Below are 21,971 nucleotides of genomic sequence, written 5' to 3'. Positions count from 1 at the left end.
CAGGCCTGAAGATCTAATCACTGTGAAGGCTTTCTTACTCTTATTGGACAATGTCTTTCCTGGCGGGTGGTGGGGGCAGGGGAAGTGAGGGTCACTCTGCTTGGCAGGAGAGGCTTGTGGCTGGGAAACATTGTCAGTTTCTGGGGCCTTCATGGTGGTTGTAGGAGTTGATGCTGGACTGCAAGAAGTGGTTCTGACAGCTCTGGGATACCTTTCTTCTGGACGTGTTAAGATCCCAAACAGTTCATGGCAAGCTTCACTGGACATTGTGGATCATAATGCATGAGTACAATGTCTGATGTCACCATTTCTTTTACCTTTTGGAAAGCCAATTCACACTGCTTTGTCAATTGCCATTTTTTTTCCTGATCTGTAGAAATGAGTTCAAGGTGTGGAGCACAATAACCAGGTTTGACAGGAACCTGTTATAGTGATTGACAAATCCTAAAAACAACCACAACTATGACATGTTCATTGCCCTTAGGTCATCCACCACTGTTTGAATTTTCTCAGTTGTGGTGAACTACATATACCTGTCTGGACACGCCCCCTGCTGACTGCTCCTGTGGCTCCTCCCACAGACCCCGGTATAAAGGCGATTGAGGTCTGAGCCCGGCCTCTCTGTCTCCAGGATGTAGTATGGTGGTCAACCACTGCTTGTTCTTTCTTCCAGTCAATTAAAGCCGATATCTCGCCTTCACGTCTCAGAGGGAGTTATTGATGGTGCATCATCAGTACACTTGTGTAAGCCTTGTGCATCAATGGTGTGACCGCAGGAAGTGATGCTTGGTTTAATAAATTCACACTTGTTGGCTCGTGCTCTGAGCGTATAATTTTCTTATCTTTTTAACACTGTCTTGAAATGTTAGAGGTGTTCCTTGTCATCCTGACCAGTAACAACACTGTAATTCAGGTAGCACAGTACCTGCACAGCCTTGCATCACCTAGTCCATCGCCAGAATGCAGGTGCAAATGCTACTCCAAAAATTAGCCCTTTGTGACTGTTTATGATCAGAAATACTGTGGACTCTTCTTCCATCTCCATCAGTAAGTAGGCCTCAGTTAAGTCCACTTTGCTAAAGTGTTTTCCTCCAGAAAGATTTGCAAAGGTATCCTTTATCCCGGGCAGAGGGTATTGATCTGCCTTCAGTACTGGGCTGATGGTGATCTTAAAATCACCATAGATACTGACAAACCCATTCTTCTTGGCTGCTGGGACAACTGCCATTGTCCCTGGGCTCCACTCAACCTTGGAAAGAATTCATTCAACCTCCACGCGATCTAACTCACTGATTACTTTATCACGGATAGTATAAGGAACTGGACAAGCTTTGCAAGACCTGGGTGCGGCATTTTCATTTAACACTATTTGACCCTTGATATGTTTGAGTTTCCCAATACCATCCCTGAACACTGCTGTGTCATCATCCATCCAGCACCTTTCTTAGTTCACTTTCAGTTGACTCTATTAAAGGATATGTGGCATAACAGTGGTGGCTGGGTCTCCAATCAAGTTGTAGTGGTCTCAGCCACTCCTGCTTTCACAACACTGGCCCTCCTGTTTTTACAAGCTCATGTGGGGTGTTGGTTGCTTTATTTCACTGTTATGATTGTCATTCCCACAGGAGTTATCTCTTCTCCTGCAGTTCTTAATTGGATATCTTCAGGCTTCAATTCAATACCTTTGAAGTGTGTTTCAAACTCATTTTGTGGAATGACTGGAACAGTGTCCATTTTAATTAATTGGCCGTTCACTTCTCATGAAACCATATTGCTTGTTAATTTTCATATTGTAAATTTCAACTCTATCCAGTCCTGTGCCACTCTCATCATTATCAGATTTTTCATCAACAACAAGCTCTTTTTAAAATCTGCAACTTGACTTTTTATCTTTTTCTCTTCCCTGTGCAGTCCATTTATTTTTGTCTGCCCCACATGCTCTTTGTATGTGTCCTACTTTGTTGCATTCTCTGCAAGTTTCACCTTTAAATCTGTATTGATTTGGTGTATGCAATCCTCTGCCACAGTGGTAACACAAGTTGTTTAGCCAGGCTGATTTCTGTTTAGACATTGTAATTTTGTTCACATTCATTTTTATTCTTGACTGCAATTCAATTGCATCTCTGTCTGCTGTTACTACTGATACAGCTATTTCATCTGCTCTTTTAAATGTGAGTTGTACCTCAGTTAGAAGCTTTGAAAGCTTTCTTGTAAGAGTTCACAAACGAAAAGATCTCTCAGTGCATCATTAAACCCATCGTTGAATTAACAATGCTCAGACAATCTCTTAAATTAAGCCAAGTACAACAAAATGGGCTCCCCTTCCTTTTGATTCTGCTTATGAAACCTAAAGTGTTCTGCAATCAACAATGGTTTTGGTTCCAAGTGTTCTTACATTACATTCATGATATCAGTAAATCTTATTTCAATTTTAAAACTGAAACTTAACTTTTTATCTTTTTCTCTTCCCTGTTCAGACCATTTATGTTTCTCTGTCTGGTTGAAGCAATCAAACTTTTAAGCAAACTGCTTGCTCTTCCACCAAATGCACTCAACAAAACTGGCATTGGCTTTTCATCGGCTATTCCATTTGCTTTGAAATACTGCTCAATTCACTGATTGTGCATATTCCAGTTATCTCTTATGCAATCGAATGCTTCTATCTTTCTGATATAGATGGCCATTTTTGCTTTCTTGTATTTATGATTATTGTCACCTAGTATTCATTGTTGATGAACCCATGAATTTATCCATTTTCTGCCTTCCTTTAAATTTGACTGTTTCTTGCAGGGCTTTTCTTAAATTCAAACATCTCGCTTGCTATGCTCTATTTTGCTGTGTTCTGTGTTTTCCTGTCAAGTACTGTGGGTATGCTGTGTTGGTGCTGAAAGAGTGGTGGCTCTTGTGGCTGTCCTTGGGTGTGCCGGTTGTTAATGGAAATGACACATTTCACTGTACAAATGCAATATTGATCTCAGCTCAATTCTTTCTAATTCCAGTACATTAAGTACTTTATCAATGAGACCTGGTTGGAACGACATGGCACTGTGATGGAAGAGCAGCTAATAAAAACGATCTGGTCGGCCATTATATCAGTGTATCCAGTTGGAGCTGCTTTTGGAGCTTTCATTGCCGGGCATCTGTCAGCCAGATATGGAAGGTAAGAACAGACTCATTCAGAATTTGCCACCCTTGTCTGTGGTCACCTCATTTTGTGCAGAAACATTGGACTAAGATTGTGAATTTCCCGTTCCAGAGGTACACTGAAAATATTTCGGATGCCAATGCCATCTCACACAAGTTTCCATTCTCTAGCTTGAGATGATTGTTGACTTCCTTGAGTGTTTACATCTGGATGAGGGAGTGGATGGAGGGACAGTGCAGAGGGTGAAGGGTTGGATGGAGGCGATGTGGGATTAAAATGGAGATCAGGTGGAGGAGTGAGTGTTGGATGAAGGAGTGGAGAGGTGAGGGAGTGGATGGAGGAGTGCAGGAGTGGATGGAGGGGTGAAGGAGTGGATGGAGGCTCACTCCATGGTATAAGGAGTTTATACATTATCCTGATGGGTTTTCTCTAGGGCTCTGTTTTTTTCCTACGTGTTATGGCTAGCGATTGTGGAAATGCTACACTGGCCCTGGAGCCAAGACAACACTTACAGGCTGCTCAGCACAATCCTCACTGGTTTGATTTGACACAAACGATACACACTATATGTTTTGATGTTGAAATGTACACGTGACAAATAAAGTTAAGCTTTAAAAGATGTCTTTATCTTCTACTCCCTGAGTATAGGCAGGGACTGAAGGCCACAGCACCAGTAGAGAGGACCAAGAAGGTATGGACAAGAGAGGCAGGGAAGCATTTCCAGAACTGCTTTGAGTCAGTGGACTGGACTGCATTCGGGATTCATTTTCCAGTTTGATTGAATATGCTACAATTGCCACTGACTTCTTCAAAACCTGTGTGTCTAAAACAGCATACTCTACACACCCGAATCAAAAGCCATGGATGAACCTGGAGATTCATAGTCTGCCGAGGGTGAGGTGGTGGCATTCAAGTCCAGTGATCCAGGACGTATCACTTACGGGGTGGGGGGCTATCTCAAGAGGAGAAGAACAACTTGATTGAGCTTAGAGGCCGAATTGGATGCATGTCGGGGTTTGCAGGCAATTACTTCCTACAAAGCAAAACCTAACATCATGAATGGCAGTGATGCTTCACTCCCAGATAAGCTCAATGCTATTTATGCTCGCTTTGAAAGGGAGAATGAATCTACAGCGACGAGGATCCCTGCAGCATCCGATCACCCTGTGATCTCTGTCTTGGAGGCCGACTTCAGAATGTCTTGCAAGAGGGTGAACCTTTGCAAGGTGCCAGGCCCCAATGGTGTACCTGGTAAGGCTCTGAAAACCTGTGCCAACCAATTGGCAAGTGTTTTCAAAGGTATTTTCGATCTCTCATTGCTACAGTCAGAAGTTCCCAACTGCTTCAAAAGGGCAGCAGTAATACCAGTGCCCAAGAAGGTCAGGGTGAGCTGCCTCAATGACTAATCACCCAGTGGCACTCACATCTACGGTGATGAAGTGCTTTGAGTGGTTGGTAATGGTTAGAATTAACTCCCGCCTAAGCGGGGAACTGGATCAATGCAGTTGTCTCAATAGGTCTACAGCAGATGCGACCTCATTGGCTCTTCATGCGGCCTTGGATCACCTGGACAACACTAATACTTACATCAGGATGCTGTTTATTGACTACAGCTCATTGTTTAACACAATCATTCCTACAGGTCTGATCATAAAGCTCCAAAACCTGGGCCTCCGTACTTCCCTCTACAACTGGATCCTCGACTTCCTAACCAGAAGAACCCAATCTGTGTGGATCGGAAATAACATCTTCACCTCACTGACAATCAACACTGGCACACCACAGGGATGTGCGCTTGGCCCACTGTTCTACTCTCTCTACACTCATGACTGGATGGCTAGGCACAGCTCGAATGCGTCTATAAATTTGCCGATTACACAACGGGACATCTTCAAGGAGCTATGCCTCAAAAAGGTGACATCCATCATTAAAGACCCCCATCACCCAGGACATGCTCTCTTCTCATTGCTACTGTCAGGGGGGAGGTACAGGGGCCTGAGGACCCACACTCAATGATTTAGGAACAGCTTCTTCCCCTCTGCAATGAGATTTCCAAATGGACATTTAACGCATGAACACTACCTCACTACTTTTCTTTCTCTTTTTGCGCTATTTATTTAACTTTCTAATATATATTTAATTCTTACTGTAATTTACATTGTTTACCATTATGAATTACAATGTACTGCTGCTGTATAACAACCAATTTCACACCACATGCTGGTGATATTAAACCTGATCTTTTTGCCTAAACCAAGGGCTTCGTCCACAGGGTCACACACAACTGGATTTCTCTCCATACGATCACACCCAAGTCAAGAAATCCATCATTAACATAAGCAGAGAAAGGTCACCATCCATACAATCACACCCAGAGCACGGGCTGTACAGTATATATGCATTGCAAAAAAGCACAAGGCCCCATTCATTTGATCACACTTGGAACAAGACCTCCATCTGATGGATAGAGTCCTGGTGTGGGTGGACTCCTCCTTCTAAATCTGAGTGTCCTTGCCCAGGGCGTGATTGTGTGATCAGAACCTTTTCTCTGAGCAGGATGCAGTGCAGGTTCTTGCTCTGGGTCGGCTATAATGGGTGATGTCGTTGCAATGGGTCGGATGTTATGGGTGGGGTCCTTGTTCTGGGTTGGATGTAAGGTCTTTGCTCTGGGTCAGATATTATGAGTGGGTTCTTTGCTCTGGGTCAGATGTAGGGTCTTTGCTCTAGGTCAAATATTACGAGTGGGTTCTTTGCTCTGGGTCGGATATTACGAGTGGGTTCTTTGCTCTGGGTCGGATATTATGAGTGGGTTCTTTGCTCTGGGTCAGATGTAGGGTCTTTTCTCTGGGTCAGATGTAGGGTCTTTGCTCTGGGTCGAATATTACGAGTGGGTTCTTTGCTCTGGGTCGGATGTAGGGTCTTTGCTCTGGGTCGGATATTACGAGTGGGGTCTTTGCTCTGGCTCAGATATTATGAGTGGGTTCTTTGCTCTGGGTCGGATATTACGAGTGGGTTTTTGCTCTGGGTCAGATGTAGGGTCTTTGCTCTGGGTCGAATATTACGAGTGGGTTCTTTGCTCTGGGTCGGATATTACGAGTGGGTTCTTTGCTCTGGGTCGGATATTACGAGTGGGTTCTTTGCTCTGGGTTGGATGTAGGGTCTTTGCTCTGGGTCGGATATTACGAGTGGGTTCTTTGCTCTGGGTCGGATATTACGAGTGGGATCTTTGCTCTGGGTCGGATATTACGAGTGGGATCTTTGCTCTGGGTCGGATATTACGAGTGGGTTCTTTGCTCTGGGTCGGATGTAGGGTCTTTGCTCTGGGTCAGATATTACGAGTGGGGTCTTTGCTCTGGGTCAGATATTATGAGTGGGTTCTTTGCTCTGGGTCGGATATTACGAGTGGGATCTTTGCTCTGGGTCGGATATTGCGAGTGGGGTCTTTGCTCTGGGTCGGATGTTACGAGTGGGATTTTTGCTCTGGGTCAGATATTACGAGTGGGTTCTTTGCTCTGGGTCGGATATTATGAGTGGGTTCTTTGCTCTGGGTCGGATATTACGAGTGGGATCTTTGCTCTGGGTCGGATATTACAAGTGGGATCTTTGCTCTGGGTCGGATATTACAAGTGGGTTCTTTGCTCTGGGTCGGATATTACGAGTGGGATCTTTACTCTGGGTCAGATATTATAAGTGGGTTCTTTGCTCTGGGTCGGATATTACGAGTGGGATCTTTGCTCTGGGTCGGATATTACAAGTGGGATCTTTGCTCTGGGTCGGATATTACGAGTGGGTTCTTTGCTCTGGGTCGGATGTAGGGTCTTTGCTCTGGGTTGGATGTAGGATCTTTGCTCTGGGTCGGATGTAGGATCTTTGCTCTGGGTCGGATATTACGAGTGGGTTCTTTGCTCTGGGTCAGATATTATGAGTGGGGTCGTTGCTCTGGGTCGGATATTACGAGTGGGGTTGTTGCTCTGGGTCGGATATTACCAGTGGGGTCTTTGCTCTAGTTCTGATGTCCTAATGCTCTCTTACTACTGTACTTCGGCCTCTGGTGTTAGTGATCAGCTGCTCAGCAGTTATTTCCATTGTCTGATCCTCCTGCTGGGGGGTAGGAGTTACTTATCAACAACGTATTCTCCTCACTTTCCCTTCTGCACTAATACCTCCCTGCTTCTATTTTCCTGAGGCAGGTTTACCCCTTTACTAACATCTGCGAGCAATGGTCAATGTGAGAGAATTGTGATGTGCTGGATGATCCTTTCAAATCAAATGCATTGCATTGCAGGAAGAACAGTCTGATATTCAACAATGTTGTGGCAATAGTGGGAGCGGTAATAGTGGGTTTCAGCAGGATGGCAAAATCCTTTGAGATGATCCTTGTGGCCAGATTCCTGTATGGAGTAAACGCAGGTACCAAGCATATTTCTTTAACCTTCTGGCAAGATTGTAAATAATGATATTTCTAATGCAATTGTATGCGCTTCATATTTAAACTCCATCGCAACTCCGATCCTGTTTTCCACGAGCAGACTCCAAGCTCAGCACTTTGCTATGTTTAAATTTTAACAATGTACTGTGAGTAACTGGAGGAAATGTGACTCGATATTAAAGAGGAAGGAAAAAACTTTTAGAAGAACATAGAGCATAGAACATTACAGCACATTACATGGTGTTATGCTGACTTTTTAAGCCATTCTAAGATCAATCTAACCCTTCCCTCTTACATAGCCCCACATTTCTCCATCATCCATGTGCCCAACCAAGAGCCCCTAATGTATCTGACTCTACTGCCATACCTGGCAGAGCTAATACCAATGACCTCTGACCTAAAAATCTGTAAACTTATGCTGCTCATTACATTGAACCCTCTGTAGCAAAAGGTGAGCGGCAAATGTCCGAAAATCTCCATTCTGAAGAAAAGACTCAACCTTCTCCCCTCCCATGACATTAAACCATTCCTCACATAACAATAAACTGCCCCTCCTATGATATTAAACCATCTTCTTCTATGACACTATGACCAGGACATTGAACCTTCCGCCATTTACCTTAATTTCCTCCCACTTCTAGTGGCATTGAAACCTCCCCTACACCTCACACAAGAGTAACCTTTCACTTCTGACAAAAACCTTGTCCCTTTCCTCTGATTTAATTTCCCCTCATCTGGCTGTTCGGTCCTGTGAAAGCACCACTGTTAAGAACTAAATCCTTCTGTGAAAGGTTATGTGGAGAGTTAAGTTGGAGGGTTAGATTGATCTTGGAGTAGTTTAGCAAGTCGGCTCAACATCATGGGCTGAAGGGCCTGTACTATCTGGTAATGTTCAATGCTCTGTAAATGAGTCCTAATTCCTCCCTGGGTTATTGCCTTCAAGGCATAAATTACAGAACAGTCTTCCAAAGGTCAGTCCCTTTCCCACCTGAGACCACTTCCCTTCTTTCCCAGAGAGAGTTCCTTTGTGGACAGAGATACCCAACTGACCCAAACCTTTCATTCTCTCTCTTTCTCCACAGATACTGCCTTGCACACATCTTCCTGCTTGTTTCTCATGTCAAACAACATGATCTTGTGACAGTGCTTTCTTCCTTCTTGTCCAGGGTCACTCATTCCCTGTTCTGGTATCCATAACAGTCCATGGCCTCTTTCTCTTTGATGTCGCTATCTTCCTGTGCTTAGGTCTTTCTTCTACTTGACGAATGCCACACTCCTCATTCAAGATAACCTTCTGTGTCAAATAATCAAAATTTCAGCATCACTGGATCTAGTTGAACTGATGGAGACTTACATCTGAAACACAAGAGATTCTGCAGATGCTGGAAATCCAGAGTAACACACATAAACTGCAGGAGGAACTCAGCAGGTCAGGTATCATCTATTGACAGAACCCTGTTGAAGGGTCTCTGCCCAAAATGTTGACTGTTCATTTCTCTCCTGACCTGATGCTGCCTAACCTGATGAGTTCTTCCAGCACTTTGTGTAATTTACATCTTAAATTCCTTCAGCACTCCAATAATAGGTCTGATTAACATTATTTCCTTTCTATCTGAAGGGTATGGTATGAATATTCATTGTATGTACCTTATGGAATGTTCTCCAAAGAAGTTACGAGGCCTTGTGACCATCACCACTGCAATATTCATTTCCCTGGGTAAATGCTTAGGACAGATCGTTGGACTCAGGTCAGTCTCTTTGTGATGCTTCATTGCGTTCTTACACAAGTGGGATTACATGGCCACCAGGTTATTGCTGGTGTGGGAGGAGAGTTCATTCAGAAACTAAGGGGCTTCAGGAAGCTCTACATTCAGAGTGGCAGTTCTGCAGATTAAAATATAACAGTGAGAGAGGGCTGAGATGCTTTGGGATGGTGTTCTGACATTTGGGATTGCACGGTGACTCGAGGGCTTGAAGTCCCTTCTGTTTTTTGGAGTTTTCTGTTCTTTTTCACTCTGCCTGGTCTCGGGTCGCCACTGGAAGGTGCCTTGATCATAGATCTGCTCAGTCGGAGGGGATGGCAGATCCAACCCTCACCTTGCCTTCTCTTCCACGACGGCAAGTTATTTGCCTTCTATCTGATGGCTGATCTCTGAGCACTGATGTTTTATAAGAATATTTTCCCAGTTTGTCTAGCAGATTCCTTCCCTTTCTATTCACTGGAGATGGTGATAGGGTCATGAATGATGACAAGTTACCGGACATCATGACCTAGCTTAGTCTTGCCCGTGTCCTACAACAAAACACATGCTGCAGGGATCACTGGTAAAAGATAAACCTTTTCTGGGTAGTGACATTGTCTCTAGACCTCTTCACTGACGTGGCACTGAACTAGCTGTGCACCAACGAATGAATAGTCTGCTTCACGGCAGCACTTTATCGTCTGCATGTCCAAATCCTTACATTGGTCAACCTGTACACAGTGGCAGCTAATGCTTCACCATCTTTCACTTCAAGGAGACAGACCTTTGCTCATGTTCTTTATGAAATAAATGGTTATGGCTGCCTGTGATCCTGAGTAATTTCAGAGGTAAAATATGTAAATGAAAGCAAGACCTTTAGAAAGAGGCTGAACATGGCTGCAGATGTGAAGAGAACGTTTGACAGCTGCACATCCAGACCATCCAGGGGCTGGTAAGTATCTCTGATGGATGAAGAAACTGGGCACAGGACAAGGATGCGGCCATACTTATAGAGATTTAACAAGCTATTTAAAAAAATAAAATGTTGTTATGGTAAGTAACAAAACTGGTAGGTGAAATTTGTAACATTTAGTTTCTTTGCTACATCTCTGGTAAATTTAGAGGAAGCAAGTTGCAGTAATAATGTTTTAATCTGCTCTTGCGTAATTTTTGATTGTTATTGTAGACCAATAATTGTGTTGCGTAAATGTCAGCTTGATGTAAAGCAACTTTTAATAATGCTATATACTTTGCTGGAATATTTTCAGATTAGTGACAGGCTTCTAAGCAATCTAACCCTCAGTCTGGACAGGCTCCAGGAGACGTTGTGCTGAGTATGGGTTTAGCCACACGCAGAGGGCTGAGTGATAAGTGTAGAGGAGGTGTGAGAGGGTTTGGTTTTCTACAAGCAGAGAGATAATTTCTGTAGTCAGGGGCCATGCCGCTGTGACAAAGGCACCTTGAAAAATGAATCTAGCCTTTGAGGGAAAAACATGATCTGTAAATCTACCATGGCAGTTTAACAATGTGCTGGTTAGATCTCATGAGTTATTCTCATCCAGGACAAATTGTTTTCTGATCCTGTTGGCGCCACACACACTTGGAACACAGGAGTAGATTAGTACTGTCTACTATCTAACATAAATTCTCTGCACAGACTGGGTACACTAAAGGCTAGAGACTTACTGGTGAGGATTTTTGGAAAGGTAACAAGAGCCCTTCTGGGACTAATGGCCTTGATTGATGAAAAGAAGTTCCATAGATGAAACATTTTTGTTGGAGGAAAGAAAATCAAAGGGAGACACGCACCAACTATTAATCAGATATTCATAAATCTGTACCTACAGGTCACACTTCAGATTAGCTGTCCATTGTGGAATTCATCAAGGAGGCAGGAGGGAGTGAGGGGACGACAAACTTGCTGCCATCCTCACAGGTCTCACAGAGTGAGCTCAATGGTTTTATAGCCAGCTGTACTCTGAAATGGAGAGCTGTGCTTCGCTCTTAGATGTAAGCTAGTGGTCTTGTTGCAGATGGACCAAGAACAAGATATATGAAATAACGTTGATGGAATGCAGGATACATACTAATACCATTTCCACTGAATACCAACCCATGCTTCATATAAAAATTAAGGACTTAATGGCTCCTAGCATCACCGTAACCCTGACTCTGTAGAACAGAGAAGTGGTGAAGATGAAGAAAGTATTGATCATGACCATGTAGTTACTGTGGTACTTATTGTAGTAGTCAGTATCACGAAGCACAAGGAGATACAATTACTTCAGTTTATTCTATCAATCTGGCTGGAGGCATGAAAAGGTAACCAGGGCAATGGTGAGAATTTCTCTGCTCTTTTTCAACAAAGTATCATGTATTCAGTCTGCAGTTCTTGTGAACAGGGGACGCCTGATTGTGGAACTAGCTCCTATAATTCAGGCACATAGACGTTCTTCTGTCACTTTCAATAAATGGACAATGGCAATGACATCAGCCTTGTGTGGAAGTTTATGACTGTATGCTACAGGAATCATGAAAAGGCATCGAGCAATGCTTGGGAAAAATACTTGGAAAAGTTCCAATAAAAGACATTGCTACTACATGCCATGTTGAGTTTCTTTGAGAAGTATATCTCAGGTATTGAAATTTAATATAAATTCAACATCTGAAGTTCCTACTCAAAAAAACTTACACAAACATGTCTGCACACTCTCATGATTTTCCTGCCTACAGTAAAGACTACAATAAGAACCAGACCATGACACCAGCAGTCCTTACTGTGAATTTTATGGAGAGGACTGCGGAACGAACAGTCGACGTTTCGGCCCGAGATCCTTCAGCAGGACTGGAAAGGAAAGGGGAAGAAGCCGGAATAAAAAAGTTGGGGGGTGGCGGAAGAGGAAGGAATACAAACTGACAAGTAATAGGTGAGACCAGGTGATGCGGAAGGTGGGTGGGTGGGAGAAGGAATGAAGTGAGAAGCTGGGAGGTGATAGTTGGTAGAAGCTGTAAAGGCTGAGGAGAAAAGAATCTAAAAGGAAAGGAGAGTGGTCCATGGGATTAAGGGAAGGAGAAGGAGCACCAGACAGAGGTGGGCAGGTAAGAGAAGAGGTGGGGTTGAGAGGGTAATCAGAATGACGAATGGAAAAAGAATGAAGGGCACTTCTAGCTTCCTGTGCATCACATTGGATGCCTCAGTGCTTGATTAGAATTCAGCGTGTTTGACAGATCCATTGAGAGTGAAGATATTGAAGGTGAAGGGATGAGTGAGCTCATGGTTGTACCATTTGTATCTATCAAGTTGGTGATATCCAACTGTACCCCAGAGGCTGTTGTAAGGCTGTCCAAGTATAGCTTGTACATGGTTGAAGGTAGGTCACCAAAACCCTGGTGGGAAAAGGAAACATCAAAGCCTGAAGAAATTCAACATTACATCTAAAAACTGGGAAGATATTGCACTCACTAGACACACCTGGAGGAAATCTGTTGAAGAGGGAGCTGTGCTACATGAGAACAAACTCCACTGTGCCGCAGAGAACAAGCGGAGGCTGTGGAAGGAGAAACTGAACAACTGACCACAGTCACCATTCCCTCATGGCCACACTGCAGCAGAATCTGTGGATCCCGGATCAGTCTCTATAGAAACCCGAGAACACTTCAATAGACAATCCCTCAGGAGAACATCTTTCTCAACTCTCGTGATCGCGATAGTACTACAACTAGTACTTTACTAGTACTCTACTCACTTTACACTAATGACTGTGTGGCCAAGCACAACTCCAATGCTATATTTAAGTTTGCTGATGACACCATTATCGTGGGTGCAATCAAAGGTCAGCATCTGGAAATGGATAGGTGATGTTTTGGGGTCATACTTTTCACCTGGTCTCGACCCAAAGTGCATTAAAGTGGACTAAAGTGTAAAAGACATTTTAGCACAAAGTGGTCATTGTGCTAAACTGCAGTGAATACGGCTCAGAACCTGAAAGATTGAAGAGAAGTAGCTTTTCTGACTTCTGGACCTCTTGTCTGATGACAGCTGCGAAAAGATAGTGTTGGAAATATTTGCTGTTGCCTGACCCCCCTGAGTTCCTCCAGCACTTTGCGTACTGACCTCCAGTACTGTTTGCGTGGAGTTCTCATGACCTTCCTCAATCCTGCTGTTAGGTGAATGGACATTGCCCCCAGAGCGTAGGTGGATTTCCTCCTTCTTTGCTTAATTATCTCAGAATTTGCATATAATGGCCTCAGAGCGCTCTGAGCAGTCTGTGGCTCCTGGCTCTGTGAGATGAGCCATCCAGGCAATGCCATGTACTCTGGTTGTTCAGCATCAAAAAATAATGCAGATGCTGGAAATCTGAATTAAAAACTAGAAATGCTGGAAGCACCCAGCAGGCCGGGCAGCATACGGTGGAGTGAGAAGGAGGTGAGCGATCCTTCAATAGAAAGGTTCTGATTGAAAGGTTAATGGCCTGAAATGATAACCCCGTCACTCTCTCCACAGATGCTGCCTGACCTGCTGAGTTTTTCTGGGATTTCCAATTATCTAACTTTTATTTTATTTTCTTTAGAAGTACAGTACAGCCCACCTGGCTGTGCTGACCAACAACCCATCTATTTTAACTCTAGCCTAATCACAGGGAAATTACAATGACCAATTAACCTACTAACTGGTACATCTTTGGCTCGTGGGAGAAAACCACTGCACACACGGGAAGAAGCATCAGATTTGAACTTTGAACCCCAATGAGTATTAGCATCATGCTAACTGCTACGCTACCATTGCAGTTGGTTCATTTTGGTTGGTTCCTGCTCACTGTTGAAGGAGAAGGAAATGAGTTTGGCTGTTTTGGAGAAGCAAGGCCCTTGTGATCTCTGTATTGCATCAGTGTGCACAAGTCATAAGATGGCGCTGTCCACTGCGCATCTGATGACTATTGTGACCATTGTTGTCATTGGCTCAATGGCACTGGTTTCCCTCTGCAGCTGTAGCTGTGACAGAACCATGTAACAAACCTGCGTCACCGCTTCCTGGAGAAGTTCATTTATCAGGTATTCCTGTTCTGAGGAGCATGTGATACGAACAAAACCTCTTTGTTGTATTGTCTCCTGCTCTTGGGGTGGTGCCTTCTACAGTCCAGCAACCATCCCAACTCTGCAAGCTTTCTCCTCATTCTCCCATCATGCAAGAGGAACAACATCATATGTCCTAGGCATTAGGAGTGATCCTAAATTTTACCCACACTTTGGACATTAGGGATTGTGGGATTTTCAAAGGCAGCATCGAACTTTGCTGCAGCTAACTCTTCCATTAAAAAATTGCCAACAAAGCTGAAAGTGGCCCTAAAGATCATGGGTTAAGGGTGAAAAGTGAAATGTTTAAGGGGAACCTGAGGGAGAACTTCTTCACTCAGAGGGTAGTGAGAGTGTGGGATGAGATGCCAGCAGCAGTGGTGGATATGGGTTCAACTGCAACATTTAAGAGAAGTTTAGATAGGTTCATGGATGGGACAGGTATGGAGGGCTATGATCCGGGTGTTGGTCGATGGGATTGGGCAGAATAACAATTCGGCACAGACTAGATGAGATGAAGTTTTTGCGCTGTAGTGTTCTATGACTCTAGTTAATTATTCTTTTAAGTGCTGGAGTTGAGCGTAGTACTGGAATCTCTGTGTAAGCGTGGCTTTGGCCACATCACACAGCTGCAGTTTGACAGTGATGGTAGGGGATCAGTATTTTCATCTGATTAATGCAGAAATTTGGCCTTTTCTGTGAGACTGATGTCCAAATACGGTGGTTGTAAAGGTAATTGAAGAGTGAGCATGCTAGGTAATTTAAAGAAAATAGCGCCTGCAGCACAAAAACTATGCAGTCAGTTTCACAGGCTTCACGCTTCAAGTCTTTTATATTAACAATTTCACTAGAACAATAAAATCTTTTGTAGATAGAAATATCTGAAAACCTTTTAGAACCGTTAAATATATCTCAACCTTGTGTTATGTGCTCTTTTTGTTTCTCCAGAGAGATTTTAGGCAGTGAAAGTGTATGGCCTTTATTGATGGCCTTCAATGCCATACCTGCCTTTATACAGCTTGTTATCCTGCCCTGGTTTCCAGAGAGCCCCAGATACCTCCTGATTGACAAAGGAAACAGGGCTTTGACCATAAATGGCAAGTGACAACACTTTATCTCCTGGGTGATACTTTATAGTCCATTTCTGTAGCTGTAAAGAGCCAATCATTTGTAACTCCCAGCATTGTCGTTGAATTCATGGTTGCAAGAAAGGTTAAGTAGAATTTCAACTCTTGCAATTCAGGGTTTCACCTGCTATTGTTATTATGAATAGACAGTATTGGGACATGGAGCACTAGCAATTTCAGCCCCGCACTGACCTCTGTTATAGACTGAGTATCCAAGCACTTATCTGGAGAAATAGTGGTCTCATTGATCACCTACTCAATTTGGACTGACCGGTTTAAATTGGCATATGGGCCTTTGCATTGATAGGATGAAAGGGTGACTGTCAAAAGAGGTAAAGAGCAGTAATGTGAGTCATAGTTAATTATGTTCCTTCTGCTCTTTGTGATAGGGATTTTTATCGTATTGGGCCATTGAACTGTAGGGGGACGATTGAATTGGTTAGGTGACTCATCTTGGAATAAGCCTTTGTTATCAAACTTTGATATAAATTTGATAACAAAGGCTTATTCCGAGCCCTGATAATCTAGAGACTACTGAAAAACCAATATTACACCTGCTGCCTTCCTTGCTAGAGGAGGCTTTATTTTACAAAACACACTCTTTCAGCTCAAATTTCTCACTGTGCTATCCAGAAAATTTGTTATTAAATATTACATTTATTTGATTAAAAAATATAAATCCTCTGCCAATGATTTTGTCCTAAAGTCTGTTGTCTTTGAGTTTGCTTAACAACAGGAAAGCCTTGAACAGAAGAGATTCTCAGTACTAATGCATTTAGCTTGCATGGGGTTGGGACTGATAAACCAGTAAACGATTCTGTTGTGGTCATGCTGAAGGTCCCATAAAAATTTTTCTGCAAGTGCATTCAAGTAAGCTATACCGAATCCGACTGAAACACAAGAACACAAGAAAATAGGAGTATGATTAGACCAGCTGCCCACCTAGCCTCTCAAGTCTGTCCCACCTTTCAGTATGATTTGGCCCAAGCCTCAACCTCTCTGATGTACCAATTCCCCACAGTCCTCAGCCTCCTGGTCTTTGAAATATTTATCCACCTCCACATGTGGCAATTCCAATTATCTAGCCTCCATAGCTCTCTGGGGCAGAGAATTCCAGAGGTTGGGCAATCTCTGTGAAAAGAAATTTTTATGACAGGATACTTCTGTCTCCCTTCAAGGGCTCATACACACAGAGTGCCTTACTGCAATAGGTGACCAATGCAGCCATGACACCAGACTTACGTTGGCCCTCTTTCCATCTGTTATACCTGCAGCACTTCAAAGACTATGGGGCAAACGTGACTTCAATCAAGAGCTTGAAGAAATGCAAGCTGAACGGACCGCAATAAGGGATGAAAGATCAAGAAGTGTGTGGGAGCTCTTCAGGGATCCCTCCGTTCGAAGCCAACTGGTCATCAACATGATGGTGTCATTTTTTATGCAGCTCAGTGGCATTAATGCTGTAAGTACTCAGGATAAAAGGGGGTAGCTTGTAGATTGGTGACCATGCAGCCCTCCAATGTTCACCTATTGCCTCCCAGTTCCTCCAAGAGGACCTCAACCTTGTCATGGTTTAGAGACTTGCAGAGAGCTATGCAGACTGGCTTTATGCTTTGGCTCTTGGTAGGGTCACCCATGCCAAACAGGTCAAAGGGTAGAGGTCAGACTAAGAATGGTCCACTGGTCCTCCAGGTTCAGGGGTCTAGCTCAGAGCTAACAACCCATGAAACAGCAATGAAGAATTCTTCTACATCTGAGTGTGACGGTACTCTTGAATCTCCACCCGGGACTTGCACGACTGACAGCAGTGAAAACGGACATGATGAAGGAAGCCTTGAACATCGTCAGAGATGGAGGGCCATCATTGCTGCCCTAAACGCCAGTGGTGAAATGGACAGTAAGTAACTAAGTCTCTCCCTATTCAAGGGGTACAAAGTCAGGAGGGAAAAGACAGCTGATTAGAGGCTGACAGCTTTAGTGCTGCTTCAGGACTTACAGAGAGGAACCTGAATAAGTTTTGCAGAGTCACTGACTGGGGTCTATCCTGGCCTCTGGTTTTCCCCATGACTGCATGGGTTTTCCCTGGAAGCTCTGTTTTCCACCCACATCCCCAAGATGTGCAGGTCGGTAGGTTAATTGCCATGGCAATTGCCCACAGCGTGTAGGTGAGAGGGTGACTCTGGGGGGGGGGGGGGGGGGGTTTAAATCAGTTGTTGGGAATGCGGGGTGAATATATCAATGGAATTAATAGTTGTTTGATGCTTGTTTTTGACTTGGGGAGGCAGAAGACTTTTTCTATGCTCTGTCTCTCTGTGACTCTATAACCTAAAGGTAATTCCTGTTCCTATTATAAAGTAAAATGCAAACTGAAAAATACATACTGGAGTGAAAGGGCAGGGGATAGGGTGTACAAGCTGATATACAAGTAGGTGCAGTGTGTAGTGAGACTGTGAGGAAGGACAGGCAGACAATAAGGCAAAATTGCAGTCAGTGGGAAGGGTTAAAGAATACCTTTAAACTGAATAATAGGTTCAACAGTTCAACAGCTTGGAAAAGTGAGGACAAAGTAAAAGGGGAAAAGAGTGCAGGAGAGGTTACAAAAGTCTCCAGAATAAATTTTTAAAAGTTTAGAAAGGAATAAAAATGTAACTTCCAGTAACATAGGGACAAAATTGAAAAAGCTGATGATTACAGGACTGAAGGTGTTACAGTATATTTGAATGCACACAGTATACAGAATAAGATAGGTGATCTTAAAAGCACAGTTAGAGATTGGCAGGTATGATGTTGTGAGCATCACTGAGTTGTGGCTGAAAGAAGATCATAATTGGGAGCTTAACATCCAAGGATATACCTTGTATCGAAAGGACAGGCAGGTAGGCAGAGAGGGTGGGTGGCTCTGTTAGTAAGAAATGAGATCAGGTCCCTAGAAAGAGGTGACAGAGGAATGGAAGATGTGGAATCCTTGTGGGTAGAGTTAAGAAACTGCAAGGGTTAAAAAATACCGTGATGGTAGTTATATACAGGCCTCTGGACAGTAGCAAGGATGATGGTACAAATTACAAGTGGAGATAGAAAAGGCATGTAAAATGGGCAATGTTATCATAGTCATGGGAGATTTCAATATGCATGAAGATTGAGAAAATCAGGTTGGTGCTGAATCCCAAGAGAAGGAATTTGTAGAATGCCTATAAGACAGCCTTTCGGAGAAGGTTGTGGCTGAGTCTACTAGAGGAAAGGCTATTCTGGATTTGATTAGGGAGCTTAGCGTAAAGGAACCTTTTGGAGGCAGTGATGATAATACATTAGAATTCACCCTACAGTTTGAGAGGGAGAAGATAAAGTCAGGCGTATCACTATTATAGGGCATTATCGAGGCATGAGAGAGGAGCTGGTCAAAGTTGATTGGAAGGTAGTAATACTAGCAGGGATGAGGGCAGAACTGCAATAACTGGAGTTTCTAGAAGCAATTTGGAAGGCGTAGGGTGGATACATCCCAAAAAGAAGTATTTTAAAGGGAGGATGAGGCAACCATGGCTGACAAGGGAAATCAAAGACTGCATAAAAGCAAAGAGGAGAGTATAATAAGACAACTGTGCTGCTCCAAAGAGCACCATATGAGATCATTCTTACCCTTGGCCGTTAGACTCTATAATGAGCCAACCTATAGCTGGGGAAATGATGACTGTTAGACTGTTGAGATAACTTTATTTTTATTTTTATTCTTTCTTACTTCTCTTCTAATATTTGTATATTTATATATCTGTGCACTTGTAATGCTACTGTGACACTGTAATTTCCTTTGGGAATCAATAATCTATTTATCTATAGGACAGCAAGAATTAGTAGGATTAGCTAGAGGATTTTAAAAACCAACAGAAGTCATCCTAAAACAAACAAGAAGAGAAAAGATTAAATATGTACGTAAGCTAGCCAAAAGTATTAAAAAGATACCAAAACTTTTTCAGATACAGTATCTAAAGGTGAGAGTGGATATTGGACTGCTGAAAAATGACCATTAGTAATGTGGGACAAAGAAATGGCAGACAAACTCAATAAGTATTTCAATAAATACTCAGTAAGTATCAGTCTTGACTGTGGAAAGCATCAGCAGAATGCCAGAAATTTGAGCATATCAGGGGGCAAAAATGAGCATAATTGCTATTATTAGGATGAAGGTGCTTGGGAAGCTGAAACCTGGACCAAATGGACTCCAGCCCACGATTCTGAAAATGTTGGTGAGGAGCTTGTGGAGGCATTAGTGGAGATCTTTCAAGAATCACTAGTTTCTGGAACAGTTCCAGAGGACTGGAGAACTGCAAATGTCGCTTTATTCTTTAAGAAGGGAAGGAGGCTAAAGAAAGGAAATTATCGGCCAGTTAGCCTGACTTCAATGGTTGGGAAAATGTTACAGTCCATTATTAAGGATGAGGTTTTGGGGTACTTGGAGGTATGTGATAAAATAGGCCAAAGTCAGCATGGTTTCTTACTAGCATGGGTAAAAGATTGGCTGACTGGCAGGAGGTAAAGAATGAGTATGAAGTGAATCTTTTCTGGTTGGCAGCGATGGGTAGTTGTGTTCCACTGGAGTTGGTTTTGGGAATGCTTGTTTTTGCATTACTTGTCAATGATTTGCACGATGGAATTGATGGCTTTGTGGCCAGATTTGCAGCTGATGCAAAGATAGGTGGGTTGACAATCTGACAACCTGACAATGGAAAAGCAATAAGAAAGAAATGAGGTTGCTGCACTACAAGGGATGGATGACTGGATTTTCCACTAACTGCCAGCAGAAAGGCTCCATACTCAAGGGATTGATGGCTTTGTGATGAAGTTTGCAGACGATGCAATGATATATGGAGGGGCAGGTAGTGTTGAGGAAGCAGGGAGTCTGTAGAAGGACTTGGACAGATTGGGAGAATGGGTAAAGAAGTGGCAGATAGAATACAGTGAAGGGAAGTGTATGGTCATGCACTTTGGTAGAAGGAATAAGAGCATATACAATTTCCTGTAGACTAGTTCTTCTCCCTGTATCCCTTCATGCTCTGCACAATGAAGAATCTATCAACCTCTGCCTTAAATATACATAAAGACTTGGCCTCCACAGTTGCCCGTGGCAAAGAATTCCACAGATTCACCACTCTCTGGCTAAAGAAATTCCTCCCTATCTCCATTCTAAGCCTGTGTCCTCTGGTCTTAGACTCTCCCACCATAGGAAACATCCTCTCCACATGCACCCTGTCAAGGCCTTCCTGCCTGTCTTTTGATACAAAGTGCATCCTTGGACATTAACCTTCCAGCTATAATCTTTCAAACATGATTCAGTGATGCCTACAACATCATACTTACCAGTCTGTAATTGTGCTGCAAGTTCATCTACCTTATTCGGTATACTGCGCACAGTCAGTTCCCCCTCAGTCCTATATTCACTCTCTATGATTTTGTCCACATTTTACATTGCATCTCATCCTGTTCACTGCAATGTTGCCCAATCAACAGCTTTTCCTTGCTACACATTTCTTCTGGTTGTAAACCGGCTACCTCTCCTTCAGCACTATGACCTGCTTTTCCTACGGTACTTCTTGCATTGAAATACACGCAGCTGAGGACATTAGTCATACTATGCTCAACCTTTTGATTCCTGACTTTGTCTTAACAACATCTGCCTCCACAACCTCTCCACTAACTGTTCTGGCACTCTGTTTCCCATCCCCCTGCAACTCCAGTTTAAACCCCACTGTGCAGCGTTAACAAACCTTCCCACAGGGATATTAGTACCCCTCCAGTTCAGATGCAAACCGTCCCTTCTGAATTGGTCCCCTGCAAGAGAGCCCCATGATCCAAAAATCTTATACCATCCCCCCTACACCAATTACTTATTAAACTGTATAATCTTCCTGGTTCTGTCTTCACTAGCATGTCGTATAGGTAGCAATCCTGAGATCCCAACCCTAGTGCTTCTGCCTTTAACTTAGCACCTATCTCCCAGAACTCCCTGTGCAGAACCTTGTCACTCGCCCTACCCAATGTCACTGGTACCTACATGACCCACAACTTCTGGTGGTTCATCCTCCCACTTAAGCATACTCTGGATTACTCCCTGTGCTACGGGCTAGTGCAGGTAGGAATGACGTTGATTGCACAGATGAATGAGTGGCTATGGAGATGGTGCAGGGGGCAGGGTTTCAAGTTCTTGGATCATTGGAACCTTTTCTAGGGAAGGAATAACCCGTACAAGAGGGACGGGTTGCATCTGAACTGGAGGGGGAGCCAATATCCAGGCTGGGAGGTTTGCTAATGCTACTCGCAAAACTTTTTTTTCTCAGCAACATTTTTATTGTTTTTTTAAATCAAGAAAGTTTAAACTAGTTTTGCAGGGGGCTGGGAACCAGAGCACCAGGTCAGCAAAGGAAGAATTGGACCAGAAGATAGATTTCAGGGAAATTGAAAAGCAG

At 43.4% G+C, this 21,971-nt stretch overlaps 1 protein-coding gene across 3 annotated transcripts in view; it reads left to right on the top strand.

Annotated features, from left to right (window-relative positions):
- Positions 1-21,971, top strand: part of LOC140738240 (solute carrier family 2, facilitated glucose transporter member 11-like) — an 85,733-nt gene that overhangs the window by 41,284 nt on the left and 22,478 nt on the right. For all 3 annotated transcript variants that reach the window (XM_073065383.1, XM_073065382.1, XM_073065384.1), the window contains exons 3-7: positions 3,000-3,160; positions 7,431-7,555; positions 9,193-9,322; positions 15,338-15,486; positions 16,791-16,978. In XM_073065383.1, the coding sequence (XP_072921484.1) occupies positions 3,000-3,160; positions 7,431-7,555; positions 9,193-9,322; positions 15,338-15,486; positions 16,791-16,978 (753 nt within the window). The remainder of the gene's footprint in view (positions 1-2,999; positions 3,161-7,430; positions 7,556-9,192; positions 9,323-15,337; positions 15,487-16,790; positions 16,979-21,971) is intronic.

Source organism: Hemitrygon akajei, chromosome 14 (genome assembly GCF_048418815.1).
Source record: "Hemitrygon akajei chromosome 14, sHemAka1.3, whole genome shotgun sequence".
In the NCBI taxonomy this organism is placed as follows: domain Eukaryota; kingdom Metazoa; phylum Chordata; class Chondrichthyes; order Myliobatiformes; family Dasyatidae; genus Hemitrygon; species Hemitrygon akajei.
The sequence above is the reverse complement of the archived record's forward strand: the minus strand, read 5'-3'. Positions and strand labels throughout refer to the sequence as shown.